We start from the raw sequence: 18,325 nt of genomic DNA on the forward strand, positions 1-18,325 counted from the left end.
GATATGTGGGGTTTTACAAACGGAATTACAAGGCAATGTTTCTTAAACGTACAGAAAAAGTTATACAAAACAAAATATAAGTGTTGACGTTAGTTAGCAGGGGTCTTTACTTCAGCATGATTGTGGTTTGATGTATTTCTAAGACCTGAAGACTTTTTTCTGGTAGATATTGTTGTCTAAGACCCTCTTTCCATCTGTTTGACCAGAAATCAAAGCCTCTGCCCATTGACATTTTTTACGATGGAAAATGTTTGAAAAATGCATATGCCTTAATTTAAAAAATATATACTCTCAGCATTCATTTGACACTCAATTTGACATGCTCTTATGAATGTCATATCACTGCTCATGGGTCTTTTTACATTGAAATGCACATTTGTGTATACAGTCTGCAGTCCGGTGTTGCTGGTGGGAGAGACTGGACCTATGAAGTGTCTGGTCACAAACCCTGACCCCAGATCAGCACGCAACCGCAAGGAACAGACTCCACCACTACATAGAACACAACCAGTGGACAGGTGGACTGAACAACCTCAGTCCTGGTGGTCATCAGAGACAGAGAATCCAGTCTGCAGTCCAGATCCTTCTCTTCACAGTCTCAGTGCAGGGATGGAGCAGGACCTGGAGCTGATAGAGATAGGAACAGGAGGGTCTAGGATACAAACACCACAGTAACCATGATGAACAGAGCAGGTCAACCTGGGCTTCAGCCTTCACAGAGAGTGGTGGGAGACCCCCTCCCCCTGGTGGTAGTCTATCAGCAAGTCTGTCTTCTCCTTCAGGATATATTTTAATGCCTCGTGACTGGGTTCATAGAAACCCTGGGCCTAGACCTGGGTTTAGCCTTCCTCAGTTACCTCAGGGTTACCAATACAGACAGGGTCAGGATGGGTATTCACCACAAGAGGTACATAGCCGATAACACAGTATAGAATCCCAACAACTTCCAAACATTGACTAGAAGTCAAGGAGGGAGCTCAAAGACTAACCACCTGAGTGTGGTGGCTCCTGATTTTATCCCCTCTGGTGTCATTGGGTCACAACGTAGGAGGCTGAGCGTTAGGACGGACGCTGACAAACTGTACGCCTGCCCCACGTGTGGCAAGCGCTTCACTGAGGCAAACTATGTGAAGATGCACGAGACAGTTCACACCAATGAGAGGCCCTTCAAGTGCAAACTATGTTACAAGAGCTTCTCCTTCCTGACTAACCTTAGACATAGGAGTGTCCACAATGTGAAGAAATCGTAGCAGTGTGGCTTGAGACATACACAGGGAATATCTGGGAACCATTATTAAGCTGACATAGTGGGTATCATAAGTATTCACCACCCTTGGGTTTCGTCACATTTTATTTGGTTACAAAGTGGAATTAAAATTAATTTGTTAATTTTTGTCAATAACCTACACAAAATACTCTCAGAGTGGATTTTTGTATTTTTTATTGTTAAGATTAAAGAACAATATAACCTAATATACAGTACCAGTCAAAAGTTTAGACACACCTACTCATTCAAGGGTTTTTCTTTATTTTTACTATTTTTCTACATTGTAGAATAATAGTGAAGACATACATCAACACTATGAAATAACACATATGGAATCATGTAGTAACCAAAAAAGTATTAAACAAATCAAAATATATGTTATATTTGAGATTCTTCAAAGTAGCCACCCTTTGCAGACTTGGCATCCTCTCATCAAGCTTCATGATGTAGCCACCTGGAATTAATTTCAATTAACAGGTGTACCTTGTTAAAAGTTCATTTGTGGAATTTCTTTCCTTCTTAATACATTTGAGCCTTGAGCTTTGTGCACCTGGATTGTGGAATAGTTGCCCATTATTATTTTGAAAATTCAAGCTCTGTCAAGGTGTTGGTGATCAGATTTTCAAGCAGATTAAAGTCCAATTGTAACTTGCCCACTCAGGAACATTCATAGTCTTCTTGGTAAGCAACTCCAGTGTATAATTGGCCTTGTGTTGAAGTCATTGTCCTGCTGAAAGGTGCATTCATCTCCCAGTGTCTGGTATAAAGCAGACTGAAGCAGGTTTTCCTCTATGATTTTAGTTTAAGACGTCATCCACGGCATACTTGTTAACTTGAGCATGCTTAAAGAGATTCAACATCTGATTTGTTATTGTTACCCGTCTACCAATCACTGACCTTCTGTATCAGGCTTTCAAACAGCTCCCTGGTCTTTGTAGTTGAATCTGTACTTGAAATTCAATACTTGACTGAGGGACCTTACAGATGTATGGGGGGCAGAGGAAGGGGTAGTCATTCAGAAATCATGTCAACCCCTATTTCACACAGTAAATCCATGTAACTTATGTGATTTGTAAAGACACATTTTACTCCCAAACTAATGTAGGCTTGCCTTAACAAAAGGGGTGAATACTTATGCAACAACTAAGTAATTAATTTGTAAGCATTGGTCAAATGTTATTTTCATTTTGACATTATGGAGTATTTTGTGTAGATTAATGACAACAAAAAAAATCACAATAGAAAATTAGCAAAAAAATAAATGTTCCTTTGTCAGGACCCTGTATTTCAAAGATAATTCGTAAAAATCCAAATAACTTCACAGATCTTCATGGTAAAGGGTTTAAACACTGTTTCCCATGCTTGTTCAATGAACCATAAACAATTAATGAACATGCACCTGTGGAACAGTCATTGAGACACTAACAGCTTACAGACGGTAGGCAATTAAGGTCACAGTTGTGAAAACTTAGGACACTAAAGAGACCTTTCTACTGACTGAAAAACACCAAAAGAAAGATGCACAGGGTCCCTGCTCATCTGGTTGAAAGTGCCTTAGGCATGCTGCAAGGAGGCATGAGGACTGCAGATGTTTTTCAGGGCAATAAATTGCAATGTCCGTACTGCGAGACGCCTAAGATAGCGCTACAGGGAGACAGGACGGACAGGTGATTGTCCTTGCAGTGGCAGTCCATTATTCCTCTTCCACCAAACTTGACAGTTGGCACTATGCAGTCGGGCAGATAGCGTTCTCCTGGTGTCCGCCAAACCCAGATTTGTCCGTCGAACTGCCAGATGGTGAAGCGTGATTCATCACTCGAGAATGCGTTTTCACTGCTCCAGAGTCCAATGGCAGCAAGCATTACACCACTCCAGCCAACGCTTTGCATCGAGCATGGTGATCTTAGACTTGTGTGTGGCTGCTCGGCCATGGAAACCATTTTCATGAAGCTTCCGACCAAGATTCTTGTGCTGATGTTGCTTCCAGAGGCAGTGCTGTGCGCAACAGCACTCGGCGTTCCCATTCTGTGTACTTGTGTGACCTACCACTTTGTGGTTGAGCCATTGTTGCTCCTAGATGTTTCCATTTCACAATAACAGCACTTACAGTTGACCAGGGCACCTGTAGCAGGACAGAAATTTGACGAACTGAATTGTTAGAAAGGTGGTGTCAAATCAAATCAAATTTGTCACATGCACCGAATTCACCTTACAGTGAAATGCTTACTTACAAGCCCTACTATGTACTAAACCTATCTGTAAACAGCCCATCTATCTACCTACCTCAGCCCCATACTGGTATTTATTTATTTACCTTGCTCCTTTGCACCTCAGTATCTCTACCTGCACATTCATCTTCTGCCGATCTACCATTCCAGTGTTTAATTGCTATATTGTAATTACTTCGCCACCATGGTCTATTTATTTCCAACAATGCAGTTTTAAGAAAAATAAGTGTTAAGTAAAAATAGATAAGTAAAAAATAACAATAGCGAGGCAATATACAGGGGCTGCCGGTACAGAGTCAATGTGCGCTGGCACCAGTTAGTAGAGGTATTTGAGGTAATATGTACATGTAGGTAGAGTTAACGTGACTATGCATAGATAATAAACAGAGAGTAGCAGCAGCGTAAAAGAGGTGGGGACAATGCAAATAGTCTGGGTAGCCATTTGATTAGCTGTTCAGGAGTCTTATGGCTTGGGGGTAGAAGCAGTTAAGAAGTCTTTTGGACCTATATTTGGCGCTCCGGTACCACAATGACAGTGCCACGTTGAAAGTCACTGAGATCTTCAGTACAGGCCATTCCACTGTCAATGTTTGTCTATCGATTTTATACACCTGTTAGCAACAGATGTGGCTGAAATAACCGAATCCACTCATTTGAAGGGACCTACTTTTGTCCATGTGTCAATGTGTAGTTCATACATGCATAATCTATGGGCAGAATTACTGTTTTACCTCAATTAGCCACAAAATCCCCAGTTTTGAAGCAACTGTTGATTGCGCCATTTTGCAAATCTGACCATAACTCTTATCCTCCTGATTCCTTCTTTACAAGCAAATATTAAAGCAGGAAGCACCAGTGACTCGGTCTATTAAAAAAAAGTGGTCAGATGAAGCAGATGCTTCAGGACTGTTTAGCTAGCACAGACTGGAATATGTTCCGGGATTCTTCCAATGGCATTGAGGAGTACACCACATAAGTCACTGGCTTTATCAATAAGTGCATCGAGGACATCGTCCCCACAGTGACTGTACGTACATACCCCAACCAGAAGCCATGGATTACAGGCAAAATTCGCACTGAGCTAAAGGGTAGAGCTGCCGCTTTCAAGGAGCGGTACTCTAACCCGGAAGATTATAAGAAATCCTGCTATGCCCTCCGACGAACCATCAAACAGGCAAAGCGTCAACACAGGACTAAGATCGAATCGTACTACACTGGCTCCGATGCTCGTCGGATGTGACAAGGCTTGCAAACTATTACAAACTACAAAGGGAAGCACAGCTGAGAGCTGCCCACTGACACAAGCCTACCAGACGAGCTAAATAACTTCTATGCTCGCTTTGAGGCAAGTAACACTGAAACATGCATGAGAGCATCAGCTGCTCCGAACAACTCTGTGATCACGCTCTCCGCAGCCGATGAGAGTAAGACCAACAGGTCAACATTCACAAGGCCGCTGGGCCAGACGAATTACCAGGACGTACACTCCGAGCATGCGCTGACCAACTGGCAAGTGTCTTCACTGACATTTTCAACCTCTCCCTGTCTGAGTCTGTAATACCAATATGTTAAAAGCAGACCACCATAGTCCCTGTGCCCAAGAACACTAAGGTAACCTGCCTAAATGACTACCGACCCGTAGCACTCACGTCTGTAGCCATGAAATGCTTTGAAAGGCTGGTCATTGCTCACATCAACACTATTATCCCAGAAACCCTAGACCTACTCCAATTTGCATAAGCCACCAACAGGTACACAGATGATACACTATTGCACTCCACACTGCCATTTCCCACCTGGACAAAAGGAACACCTAAGTGAGAATGCTATTCATTGACTACAGTTCAGCGTTCAACACCATAGTGCCCTCAAAGCTCATCACTAAGCTAAGGACCCTGGGACTAAACACCTCCCTCTGCAACTGGATCCTGGATTTCCTTTCCTAGGTAACAACACATCCGCCACGCTGATCCTCAACACGGGGGCCCCTCAGGGGTGCGTGCTCAGTCCCTTCCTGTACTCCCTGTTCACACCAACACCATCATTAAGTTTACTGATGACACAACAGTGGTAGGCCTGATCACCGACAACTATGAGACAGCCTACAGGGAGGTGAGGGACCTGACAGTGTGGTGCAGGGCAACAACCTCTTCCTCAACGTGATCAAGATAAAAGGATATGATTGTGGACTACAGGAAGAGGAGGACAGAGCATATCCCCTATTCTCATCGACGGGGCTGTAGTGGAGTAGGTTGAGAGCTTCAAGTTCCTTAGCATCCACTCTACCTACATGTACATAATTACCTCGACACCAGTGCCCTTGCACATTGACTCTGAACTGGTAACCCCTGTATATAGCCCTGCTATTGTTATTTACTGCTGCTCTTTAATTATTTGTTATTCTAATCTCTTACTTTTTGGGGGGTATTTTCTTAAAACTGCATTGTTGTTTAAGGGCTTGTAAGTAAGCATTTCACTTTATTCAACGCATGTGACAAATAACATTTGATTTGTATTCTTGAAGTTGTGCCAAGCCATTCCCCCCCCCCCATACATGACTGGAGTGGGATTTTTGTAGTTTTTGTAAAATGTTGGTAGTTTGTGTGGAATAATGTTATTTTCCGTTCCCCATAATATCATTTAGTGCATTTTTTCACCCCTATCCAGTTGGTGGCGGCAATACACCTTTTGCGTGAAATTCGCAACAAAACCTCATCTAAGAAGTAGTAAACGGAAGTAAGCATTGACCAGTTTCAATTTTCACGTTAGCGGTTATATTGTTGTTATTTAGACATTTATTAAATCAATAGAACTCAAAATATTACTAATTTAACTACACGGCATTACATACTTGCCCCAGGTAGTATTTGATTCGCGTTGGAGACAGGACTTGGCTGATGTTGTCTTGGTAAAGTTAGCTGCTAACAATGGCTGACTGTTTGGTTTTTCACACTCAAATAGCCTCCATCATGGAGGTGCTAGCGAATGCAGCCGTAGCAGAGATCTGTAAACTCGTAGATGACGACTATGCAGTGTTTCGTTTGGAAATAACTCAAAGCCGGAAAGAAAACAGGACATTGCGGAGGAAACTACTAGAACTGAAGGTGGCACGTGAGCGCGCAGAGAGGACAACGCAAGAGCGCGTCCTCGCCAGTCGTCCCAGTAGTGTCAAGATCCTCGACCAATACAGAGGAATGGCAAGAGGTACATTTTGCAAGGCCCAGGCTGTCTCGGTTCATATAGCTCAGTGCCTGTCGCCTTGTTCCTCTTTGTGCATGTGTGTCTTTAGATGTGTTAATCAGAATTGGATCTTGGTTAGTTTTTGGATAGTTAGAATGCAATAATTCACCTGATTACTTAGTTATTTTGCCCAAAGACACAATAGGGTCGTTCCACATCTCCCCCCAAATGAGCTTAACCAAAACCATTCTGTTTATAGCTCGACTGATTTTGTTACATACATCACATTGTTTTAAGTGAGTTAATAATAGATAATGTCGTGCATCAAGAATCTCTTTAGAATATGATATTGGGTCTTTCCATTTGATTTCAATCACTTTTTAACCACACCCCATTTGAGTTGAACAAAACTTTCTCTACATGTTTGCTCATCGTAGAAGTGGTCAGAAAGTAACTTTTTGGACCTGAATACCAAAACATTTAGGAGATCGATGTGCTCAAAGTCGACCCGTCCAGTTTTGCATACCCCACCTTACCATGAGATATCTATGTCTTCATCACTGGAAAAGATAAATTGTTGAGTTTTATATAATTTAACAACCCTGTTTGTAAGCTTTTAAACTATTTTATTTGTTTATTACATTTTTTTTTTAATAACAATTAACTTTTTCTTTTTTTTACCATTTAATGTCAATTATCTAAAAATTGGTAAAATCAGCTACTTTCTCAGAACAGTTCATATCTGACTACTTCTATCATGGGCAAATATATATACAAGTTTAGTCCAAATGAAAAGTTCTGCGGTCAAAATATGATTGAAATTAAATGGTATGACACAATATCATATTCTAACTTGATTTACTGCATTTTCTATTATTTACTCATTGAAAACTGGGATGCATGGAACATAATCAATCAATAGTATATCAAGAAGTTACAGTGCCTTGCGAAAGTATTCGGCCCCCTTGAACTTTGCGACCTTTTGCCACATTTCAGGCTTCAAACATAAAGATATAAAACTGTATTTTTTTGTGAAGAATCAACAACAAGTGGGACACAATCATGAAGTGGAACGACATTTATTGGATATTTCAAACTTTTTTAACAAAAACTGAAAAATTGGGCATGCAAAATTATTCAGCCCCTTTACTTTCAGTGCAGCAAACTCTCTCCAGAAGTTCAGTGAGGATCTCTGAATGATCCAATGTTGACCTAAATGACTAATGATGATAAAATACAATCCACCTGTGTGTAATCAAGTCTCCGTATAAATGCACCTGCACTGTGATAGTCTCAGAGGTCTGTTAAAAGCGCAGAGAGCATCATGAAGAACAAGGAACACAGCAGGCAGGTCCGAGATACTGTTGTGAAGAAGTTTAAAGCCGGATTTGGATACAAAAAGATTTCCCAAGCTTTAAACATCCCAAGGAGCACTGTGCAAGCGATAATATTGAAATGGAAGGAGTATCAGACCACTGCAAATCTACCAAGACCTGGCCGTCCCTCTAAACTTTCAGCTCATACAAGGAGAAGACTGATCAGAGATGCAGCCAAGAGGCCCATGATCACTCTGGATGAACTGCAGAGATCTACAGCTGAGGTGGGAGACTCTGTCCATAGGACAACAATCAGTCGTATATTGCACAAATCTGGCCTTTATGGAAGAGTGGCAAGAAGAAAGCCATTTCTTAAAGATATCCATAAAAAGTGTCGTTTAAAGTTTGCCACAAGCCACCTGTGAGACACACCAACCATGTGGAAGAAGGTGCTCTGGTCAGATGAAAACAAAATTGAACTTTTTGGCAACAATGCAAAACGTTATTTGTGGCGTAAAAGCAACACAGCTCATCACCCTGAACACACCATCCCCACTGTCAAACATGGTGGTGGCAGCATCATGGTTTGGGCCTGCTTTTCTTCAGCAGGGACAGGGAAGATGGTTAAAATTGATGGGAAGATGGATGGAGCCAAATACAGGACCATTCTGGAAGAAAACCTGATGGAGTCTGCAAAAGACCTGAGACTGGGACGGAGATTTGTCTTCCAACAAGACAATGATCCAAAACATAAAGCAAAATCTACAATGGAATGGTTCAAAAATAAACATATCCAGGTGTTAGAATGGCCAAGTCAAAGTCCAGACCTGAATCCAATCGAGAATCTGTGGAAAGAACTGAAAACTGCTGTTCACAAATGCTCTCTATCCAACCTCACTGAGCTTGAGCTGTTTTGCAAGGAGGAATGGGAAAAAATGTCAGTCTCTCGATGTACAAAACTGATAGAGACATACCCCAGCGACTTACAGCTGTAATCGCAGCAAAAGGTGGCGCTACAAAGTATTAACTTAAGGGGGCTGAATAATTTTGCACGCCCAATTTTTCAGTTTTTGATTTGTTAAAAAAGTTTGAAATATCCAATAAATGTCGTTCCACTTCATGATTGTGTCCCACTTGTTGTTGATTCTTCACAAAAAAATACAGTTCTATATCTTTTTGTTTGAAGCCTGAAATGTGGCAAAAGGTCGCAAAGTTCAAGGGGGCCGAATACTTTCGCAAGGCACTGTATATCCTTGCCAATTCTAGAACATGTCAATAGTGTAAAACATACCATTAAGCATTGACAGTAGCTAACCTAACCTCTTTTCCTGAAATCACTCTCTCCGGTGAAGGACATCTCACTGAAGGCCACGGGAGCTTTGTGAAGCCAGCAGGACACAATACATATAGAGATGACCAACCAATCACTGTTGATGAGGGGAGTGGAACCTCAACCCAGCAAGTTATCATAATAGAGGTTAGTGTAATAGTGTGGCATGAAATATTAGTTACTTTGTAAATCAAATGTGGCCGTTTATTTCAGTAAGGCTCCCCTCGGGTATTCACTGTCTTACATGTACATCCTCAACAACATTGTAATCCAATTCAACTCATGTACTGGTAATAACCTCCTCTCTTCTTGTGTCAGTCTGCAGAAACAGAGGCTGCAGGTTCTGGGGTCAAGCTGGAGAGGTCTGAAAGAGAGGAGGACCCATGGCACAGCAGAGACACCCAGACTCGGGCAGCTGTAGAGCCCCATGTAGCCACAAAGGACCCCCCCACCATCGCCCCAGCGCCGCCCAGGACCCGACACAGAATCACGGAGGTCAGTGGAACGCAGAACGCCGTCCTCAAGTCAGAAACAGACACGGATACTTTAACTGTAACACACAGGCTCTTACGCACAGGATCTGACCACAGATCAGACCCAGAAAGACTGGGGCTGGGGAGACTGGGCTGTCCTCCTGCTTCCGGCTCAGAGTATTTACTTCACAGTAACCCAAGCCCGAGGACTGTTCATTCCCTTCGGGACTCAGGTGACGCATTCGAGACTGGCAATGATCTGTCTTGTTCTTACACTACAGAGATGGACCCTGGCATCATGCCCTTGGGCTTAGAGACACTCACTGATCTGTCTAGAGGGGACTGGAACCGGTACAGTAGTAGTGTATACTCTGAAGGGTGCCTAGATAAGAAAGGGGAGGTTGTAGTCGTAGATGAAGTCACTGTGAAAGTGGAGGGCGACGCTCCTCTGACATGGAATGTAGACAAGACTGACTTAGGAGAAGGACACTCACAAGGCAGAGATTTCTTAAATTACAGGGAAAGCTTAGAGACAAATCCAAATGTCACAACCCAATCTCCTTTACACACCGTCAGGGATCGCGAGTCAGTGTCCACGTCGATGGGACCTTCCAATTCACAGGACCACGTCCTTTTCGATCAGGTATTGAACTCAAAGGGCCAAAAGGCCAAGGCACAGGGTAGAGGAGCAACATCAGGCAAAAGTAAAGAGAAACGGTTCCTATGCATATTCTGTAACAAAGGCTTCAGCTGCCCCCAGAAGGTGGAGATCCACCAGAGGGTCCACACAGGGGAGAAACCCTTCGGCTGTACCCAGTGTCATATGCGCTTCGCTGAGGCTGGCAACCTGAAGAAGCACCAGAGGGTCCACACAGGGGAGAAACCCTTCAGCTGTACCCAGTGTCACATGCGCTTTGCCCAGGCTGGTCACCTGAAGAGACACCAGAGGGTCCACAAAGGGGAGAAATAATATAGCTGACCCCAGTGTGAGAACAGATTCTCCAGCCAGCACCATCTGAAGATGCACCTGAAGGGCCAAACGGGCGAAATGCGGTTCGCCTGTACGCACTGTGGGAAGAGGTTGTCAGAGAGGAGCTACCTCAGAATACACCAGCAGAAAAACCATTCCACTTCATAGCTTCTGATGTTTGGATCAAACACTGCATTAAAGACAACGATTCATTTTCATTATTTTCAGTAGAAAATATAATTTGGAATAACCATAGTAACAGATTCCAGTGTTGAATATTTTTGGGTAGAATATTGCATCCAGACATGTGTGATATACACTGAGTGTACAAAACATTAAGGACACCTGCACTTTTCATGACATAGACTGACCAGGTGAAAGCTTTGATCCCTTATTGATGTCACTTTTTAAATCCACTTCAATCCGTGTAGAGGAAGGGGAGCAGACAGGTTAAATAAGGATTGTGTATGTCTGCCATTCAGAGGGTGAATGGGCAAGACAAAATATGTAAGTGCCTTTGAAAGGGGTATGGTTGTAGATGACAGGCGCACCGGTTTGTGTCAAGAACTGCAACGCTGCTGGATGTTTCACACTCAACAGTTTTCTGTGTCTATTAAGAATGGTCCACTACCCAAAGGACATGGAGTCAACATAGGCCAGAATCCCTGTGGAATGCTTTCGACACCTTATAGAGTCCACACCCCAACAAATTGAGGCTGTTCTGAGGGCAACTCAATATTAGGAAGGTGTCAATGTTTTGTACACACTTTGTACAGCCTAAAAAGGGTTACGTAATGTGTTTGATTCTAACATGTATTGACTCAGGGGTTGAATACTTATCTGATGAAGATTAGTTTTATTTTTCACTTTCTTTTACAAATGTTACATTTTTCTTCCACTTTGACATTTAGAGTATTTTGTTTCATTAAAACAAAAGACAAATCCATTTTAATCCCACTTTGTAACAACAAAATGTGGAATAAGTAAAGGTGATATATTGTTTGTACTGTGTAGGCTAAATGATGTTCACAAATGCCTATTTCATTACTTCCATTCAACAACTGCATTTTTTCCCCCCGAATAACCTTTTAATGAAAAAATGAATGCAGTGTGTCAAGCAGATTTGTAGTGGAGACATGTGCATGTGTGGTTTTAACATGGTGTATTTAAAATTATTAATAAACATAATAAAAACAATGGGACTTTTCTTTGACTTGCATTGAGACTCTTTAATATACATCACATCTGATCTCACCCTATTCTACATACACCCAAGAGCACTTTATAACTAATATACACTTACTAAATATACCAACACAAACCCAGACACTAACAAACACCTACTGTACATGTGAAAATAGTTTAGTCAGGTTTGTCTGACTTTTGACCTATCATAGCTGACTCATATTTACCCACATCATATTTATGTCCACCATGATGGGTTTAACAACAATGAAGTCATTTTGTAACTACAGTATAGGACTCAAAAGTAGTGGGGATGGGTAAAGACTCCATGTTGAAAATGTGTTTTATCTGTGTACATACCTGATGGAGTGTATGTCTGTGTGATCTGTATCACCTCTCTTCCAGGAGGAGGAGGGTCCAGAGGTGCTGCTGGTGAAGGAGGAGGGGTGTGAGGAGGGTCTGGGTAACCCTGAGGGGACCATGGTCATAGATGACAACCAGACTACACCTCCTCCTGAACCCACAGAGGAACCAGCTGAGCAGCACATAGCAATCCCTCATTGCCTAATCAGATGTTGTTCCATAGCAATTTGACGAACTGACTTGTTAGAAAGGTGGCATCCTATGATGCTGCCACGTTGAAAGTCACTGAGCTCTTCAGTACGGGCCATTCTACTGCCAATGTTTGTCTATGGAGATTGCATGGGTGTATGCTCGATTTTATACACCTGTTAGCAACGGTTGTGGCTGAAATAGCTGAATCCACTCATTTGAAGGGCCATACTTTTGGCCATGTAGTGTATTGTTTAAACCTCCCGCTTTGGGCTGGATGTGTCAATGAGTAGTTCATACATGCATAATTTATGTGCAGAATTACTGCCTTCCTTCAATTTGCCACGGAAGTGACTGTTTTCTTGAAGTTGTTCCATTTCCCCCCCACCTTGGCCAGCCCCCTGGTAATCCAAATTCTAGCAAATGTACTTCAGCCCCTCGCACCATTTTCCAATGAGGTTGCAGGGTTGGCCCAATGGCTCAGTGGACACGAGAGAGATAGCGAGAGAGAGAAATGACGTGGTGCACATGTCTGGATATGCGACGCAGTACGCAATTTTCGGGGAACACGTTTGGCCTGTGCACGCTAGTTTCAGAACTACTAGCAAAAAAATGATACAAAAGTACCGGTGAATCTTTTTAAAAAGTCCACCATATTGTCTAGGTAATCAGCTGAAATCCAATCAAAAAATTAATATCTTAAAGTAGTAGTATTTTGGTCACATGACATGTGTCCAGAATATGACCATTATATAACATCATAATTACATCATGTGCCCGTTGGGATGGAGTACTGTCTCATGCTCTCTCAGGCCCCAGAGCCTTAGCAGGGTATTTGGGGTTTTGAATGACTGAAGGATTAGAATTTTTTTGTTGATGTAAATTTTTTGTAGATTGAATAATGTTATTTTCCCTTCCCCATAACGGAATAAAATGTTACCTTGTGCATTTTTTTCACCCCGTCCAGTCGGTGGCGGCAATGCATCTTTTGCTTAATATTCGCCACAAAACCTCACCGAAGTAGTAGTAAACGGAAGTAAGCATTGACGATTTACAATTTTCACGTTAGCGGTTTGTTGTTGTTATTTATACATTTATTAACGCCATGGAACTCAAAATATTACTAATTTAACTGCATAACATCACATACTTGCACCAGGTAGTCTTAAATTTGCGTTGGAGACAGGACTTGGTTGATATTGTCTAGGTAAACTAGCTGCAAACGTTAACGTTAGCTAACAATGGCTGACTGTGTGGTTTTTCACACTCAAATAGCCTCCATCATGGAGGTGTTAGCGAATGCAGCCGTGGCAAATATCTGTAAACTCGTAGATGACGACTATGCAGTGTTTCGTATGGAAATAAATCAAAGCCAGAAAGAAAACAGGTCATTGCGGAGGAAACTACTAGAACTGAAGGTGGCACGGGAGCGCGCTGAGAGGACAATGCGAGAGCGCGTTCTCGCCATTCGTCCCAGTAATGTCAAGATCTCCGACCGATACAGAGGAACGGCAAGAGGTACGTTTTGCAAGGCAGAGGCTGCGGGGACTGTCGCCCGTTGCCCTCGGTCTTTCGATGTGGTTTACCAGAATTGGATCTTGGTCCGTTTTAGGATACTATATGCAATATTTCACACCTGATCCAAATTAAAAGGTGTGCAGTCAAAATATGATTTAAATTAAATGGAACGACCTAATATTTTATTCTAAATTCTTGATTTACTGCACTTCCCATTATTTACTCAATGAAAACAATGTGATGCATGGAACATAATCAATCAATTGTCAAGAAGTTATGAAATGTTTTACCTACATCTGTGTCAATAGTGTATATTAAGCATTGACAGTAGCTAACCTAAGCACCTCTTTTCCCCCCATCAATTTCTCAGGTGAAGGAAATCTCACTGGAGGCCACAGGAGCTTTGTGAAGCCAGCAGCACACAAAACATGGAAAGATGACCAACCAATCACTGTTGATGAGGGGATTGGAACCTCAACCCAGCATGTTATCATGATAGAGGTCAGTGGAAGTGTTGCATGAAATATTAGTTACTTTGTAAATCAAACGTGGCCGTTTATTTCAGTAAGGCTCCCCTCAGGTATTCACTGTCTTACATGTACATCCTCATGTATCTGCCATAGGGGAGATTGTGAGACTTCCCTACAACATTGTTATCCAATTCAACTCATGTACCAGTAATAACCTCCCCTCTTGTGCCAGTCTGCAGATGCAGAGGCTGCAGGTCCAGGGGTCAAGCTGGAGAGGTCTGAAAGAGAGGAGGACCCATGGCACAGCAGAGACACCCAGACTCGAGCGGTGGTAGAGCCCCTTGTAGCCATAAAGGACCCCCCCACCATCGCCCCAGCGCCGCCCAGGACCCGACACAGAATCACGGAGGTCAGTGGAACGCAGAACGCCGTCCTCAAGTCAGAGACAGACACGGATACTTTAACTGTAACACACAGGCTCTTACGCACAGGATCTGACCCAGAGAGACTGGGGAAGGGGCCACTGCGCTATCCTCCTGCTCCCGGCACAGATTACTTACCGGTATTTAACCAGAGCCAGAGGATGGTTCATTCCCGTGGAGATGGTGAAATGTTAGACACTGCTGGTGATGATCCGTCTTGTTCTTACACTACAGAGATGGACCCTGGCAACATATCCTTGGGTTTAGAGACACATACTGATCTGTCTAGAGGGGATTGGAACCGGTACAGTAGTAGTGTATACTCTGAAGGGTGCCTAGATAAGAAAGGGGAGGGTCTGGTCGTAGATGAGGTGACTGTGAAAGTGGAGGGCGACGCTCCTCTGACATGGAATGTAGACAAGACTCACTTAGGAGAAGGATACTCACAAGGCAGAGATTTCTTAGATTACAGGGAAAGTTTGGAGACAAATCCAAATGTCAAGACCCACTCTCCTTTACACACGGTCAGGGATCGCGAGTCAGTGTCCACGTCGATGGGACCTTCCGATTCACACGACCACGTCCTTTTCGATCAGGTATTGAACTCAAAGGGCCAAAGGGCCAAGGGGAGGGGAGGTGGAGCAACATCAGGTAAAGAGAAACGGTTCCTCTGCATGTTCTGTAACAAAGGCTTCAGCTGCCTCCAGAAGGTGGAGATCCACCAGAGGGTCCACACAGGGGAGAAACCCTACAGCTGTACGCAGTGTCATATGCGCTTCGCTGAGGCTGGCAACCTGAAGAGGCACCAGAGGGTCCACACAGGGGAGAAACCCTTTGGCTGTACCCAGTGTCACATGCGCTTCGCCCAGGCTGGTCACCTGAAGAGACACCAGAGGGTCCACACAGGGGAGAAATCTTACAGCTGACCCCATTGTGAGAAGAGATTCTCCTGGAAGAGGTTCTCAGACGGGAACTACCACCAGCAGAAAAAACATTCCACTCTATAACATAGAAAGCAACTATTCGTCTCAGTAGCTTCTGATGTTAAGTTCAAACACTGCATTAAAGACAACAATTAATTTTCATTATTGTCATCAGAAAATATGATTTGACACAACGAGAGTAACAGATTTCAGTGTTGAATATTGCTGGGTAGAATATTGCATCCAGACATTGTGTGATATACACTGAGTGCACAGAACATTAACACCTGCTCTTTCCATGGCATAGACTGAACAGATGAAAGCTATGATCCCTTATTGATATCACTTAAATCCACTTCAATCAGTGGAGATGAAGGGGGGAGACCGGTGGAAGGATTTTTAAGGATTAAAGACAATTGAGAAATGGATTGTGTATGTGTGCCATTCAGAGGGTGAATGGGAAAGACATAAGATTTAAGTGCTTTTGAAAGAGGTATGGAAGTAGGTGCCAGGCGCACGGGCTTGTGTCAAGAACTGCAACACTGCTGGATTTTTAACACTCAACAGTTTTCAATGTGTATGAAGACTGGTCCACAACCAAAAGGACATCCAGCCAACTTGACAGAACTATAAGAAGCATTGGAGTCAACATGGGCCAGCATCCCTGTGGAACGCTTTCGACACCTTGTAGAGTCTATACCCAAATTGAGGCTGTTCTGAGGGGCAAAGGGGCGCGCAACTCAATATTAGGAAGGTGTCTGTTTTGTACACTCAATGTATGAGGCATATATAAGCCTAAAAAGTCTTACATAGTGTGTTTGATTTTAACATGTATTGACTCAGGGTTTGAATACTTATCTAATCAAGATATATTGTTCTTTTTTTAAATCTTAAAAGTCAAATGTTAGAATTTTTCTTCCACTTTGACAGAGTATTTTGTGTTGATCATTGACACAAGAAAATACAATTAAATAATTTTTAATCCCACTTTGTAACACAGCAAAATGTGGAAAAAGTCAAGGGGTGTGAATACTTTCTGAAGGCACTACTTAATTTCTATAAGGTGCTATATTGTGCTTGAACGTTGTAGGCTAAATGCCTATTTCATTACTTCCATACAACTATTTAATTTTTCCCCCAAGACACTAAAATTAATGCAATTTATCAAACAGATTTGTAGTGGAGACATGTGCATGTGGTGGTTTTCATATGTTGTATTTCAAATTAGTTTATGTTTAATAAAAACGAAAAATATATAATTCTAATACTTTTTAAAAATTATCATTGAGATGATCTTTAATATACATCGCATCTGATCTCACCCTATTCTGCATAAGCACGACTGCACGTTATATGCATACCGGCACACTAGCAAACACCTACTGTACACGTCAAAATAGTATAGTCAGGTTTGTCTCATGATTACTTTTGACTTATCATAGCTGACTGATTTACCCACAACAACATATTTATGTCCACCATGATTTGTTTTAACAACAAGTCATTCTGTAACTACAGTATAGGACTCAAGTGTTGTGGGGATGGGTAAACACCCCATGTTGAAAGTGTGTTTATCTGTGTGTACATACCTGAGGGAGTGTGTCCGTAATCTGTATCACCTCTCTATTCAAGGAGGGGGGTCCAGAGGTGATGCGGGTGAAGGAGGTGGGTATGAGGAGGGTCTGGGGAACCCTGATGGGACAATGGTCATGGAGGACAACCAGACTACACCTCCTCCTGAACCCACAGAGGAACTGGCTGAGCAACACAGGACCACACACAATCTCACTGAGGTGAGCCCACTGTGAACTATTGTCTGAATGGTATTAGGTCAGGTCTTGATACCTTTTGAATTTAAAAAACTGTCACGCCCTGACCTTAGTTATCTTTGTTTTCTATATTATTTTTTGTTAGGTCAGGGTGTGAATGTTAGTTTTTGTATTGTCTATTTTTTTTTTGTATATCTAGGTTTTTTTGTAAGTCTAGGTATCTGAATGTCTATGGTGGCCTGAATTGGTTCCCAATCAGAGGCAGCTGTTTATCGTTGTCTCTGATTGGGGACCATATTTAGGTAGCCATATTCCCTTGGTTATTTTGTGGGTTCTGTCTGTATAGTTGCCTGTCTGCACTAGTTGTATAGTGTTTCTTTCAGTCATTTTGTTCAGTGTTCATTCTAAAATAAAGAGGAATGTACGCATACCACGCTGCACCTTGGTCTCCTCCTTACGACGGACGTGACAAAAACAGAGTGAATTGCTTTGCCATACTTTTTGCAGTATTCAGTGCCTTGTTGCAAACAGGATGAATGTTTTGGAATATTTTAACCTGTACAGGCTTCCTTCTTTTCACTCTGCAATTAGGTTAGTATTGTGGACTAACTACAATGTTGTTGATCCATCCTCAGTTTAATGGCTGTGATAAGAGAAAACTATGTAACTGTTTTAAACTCACCATGGTGAAATCCCTGTGCGTTTTTTTTCCCTCTCCGGCA

At 42.4% G+C, this 18,325-nt stretch overlaps 2 protein-coding genes across 3 annotated transcripts; both read left to right on the forward strand.

Annotated features, from left to right (window-relative positions):
- Positions 1-6,165: 6,165 nt before the first annotated feature.
- On the forward strand, positions 6,166-10,999 carry LOC121847778. Its single transcript, XM_042330510.1, is given in 3 exon segments — positions 6,166-6,699; positions 9,344-9,468; positions 9,640-10,999. Coding segments are annotated over 3 exon segments (1,695 nt in total). The 5' UTR covers positions 6,166-6,422; the 3' UTR covers positions 10,933-10,999.
- Positions 11,000-12,713: 1,714 nt separating this feature from the next.
- LOC121847791 lies at positions 12,714-18,034 on the forward strand. 2 transcript variants are annotated; one of them, XM_042330547.1, is made up of 4 exons: positions 13,493-14,019; positions 14,390-14,520; positions 14,722-14,898; positions 17,467-18,034. In XM_042330547.1, the coding sequence occupies exons 1-4, from the start codon at positions 13,743-13,745 to the stop codon at positions 17,629-17,631; spliced, it is 750 nt and encodes a 249-aa protein (XP_042186481.1). In that variant the 5' UTR covers positions 13,493-13,742; the 3' UTR covers positions 17,632-18,034. The 2 variants fall into 2 exon arrangements, with proteins under 2 accessions (XP_042186480.1, XP_042186481.1); XM_042330546.1 differs by lacking the exon at positions 17,467-18,034 and having other exon boundaries at positions 12,714-14,019; positions 14,722-17,460.
- The last annotated feature ends 291 nt before the right edge of the window (positions 18,035-18,325 follow it).

This window comes from Oncorhynchus tshawytscha, linkage group LG11, assembly GCF_018296145.1.
Source record: "Oncorhynchus tshawytscha isolate Ot180627B linkage group LG11, Otsh_v2.0, whole genome shotgun sequence".
NCBI lineage: Eukaryota > Metazoa > Chordata > Actinopteri > Salmoniformes > Salmonidae > Oncorhynchus > Oncorhynchus tshawytscha.

Bases quoted from the DNA above. Each gene is read 5' to 3' on its own strand.
- LOC121847791 (XM_042330546.1), top strand. From the start codon at position 13,743: ATGGCTGACTGTGTGGTTTTTCACACTCAAATAGCCTCCATCATGGAG. The intron at 14,020-14,389 runs GTACGTTTTGCA...TCAATTTCTCAG, and splicing joins ATACAGAGGAACGGCAAGAG to GTGAAGGAAATCTCACTGGA. The intron at 14,521-14,721 runs GTCAGTGGAAGT...CTCTTGTGCCAG, and splicing joins AGCATGTTATCATGATAGAG to TCTGCAGATGCAGAGGCTGC.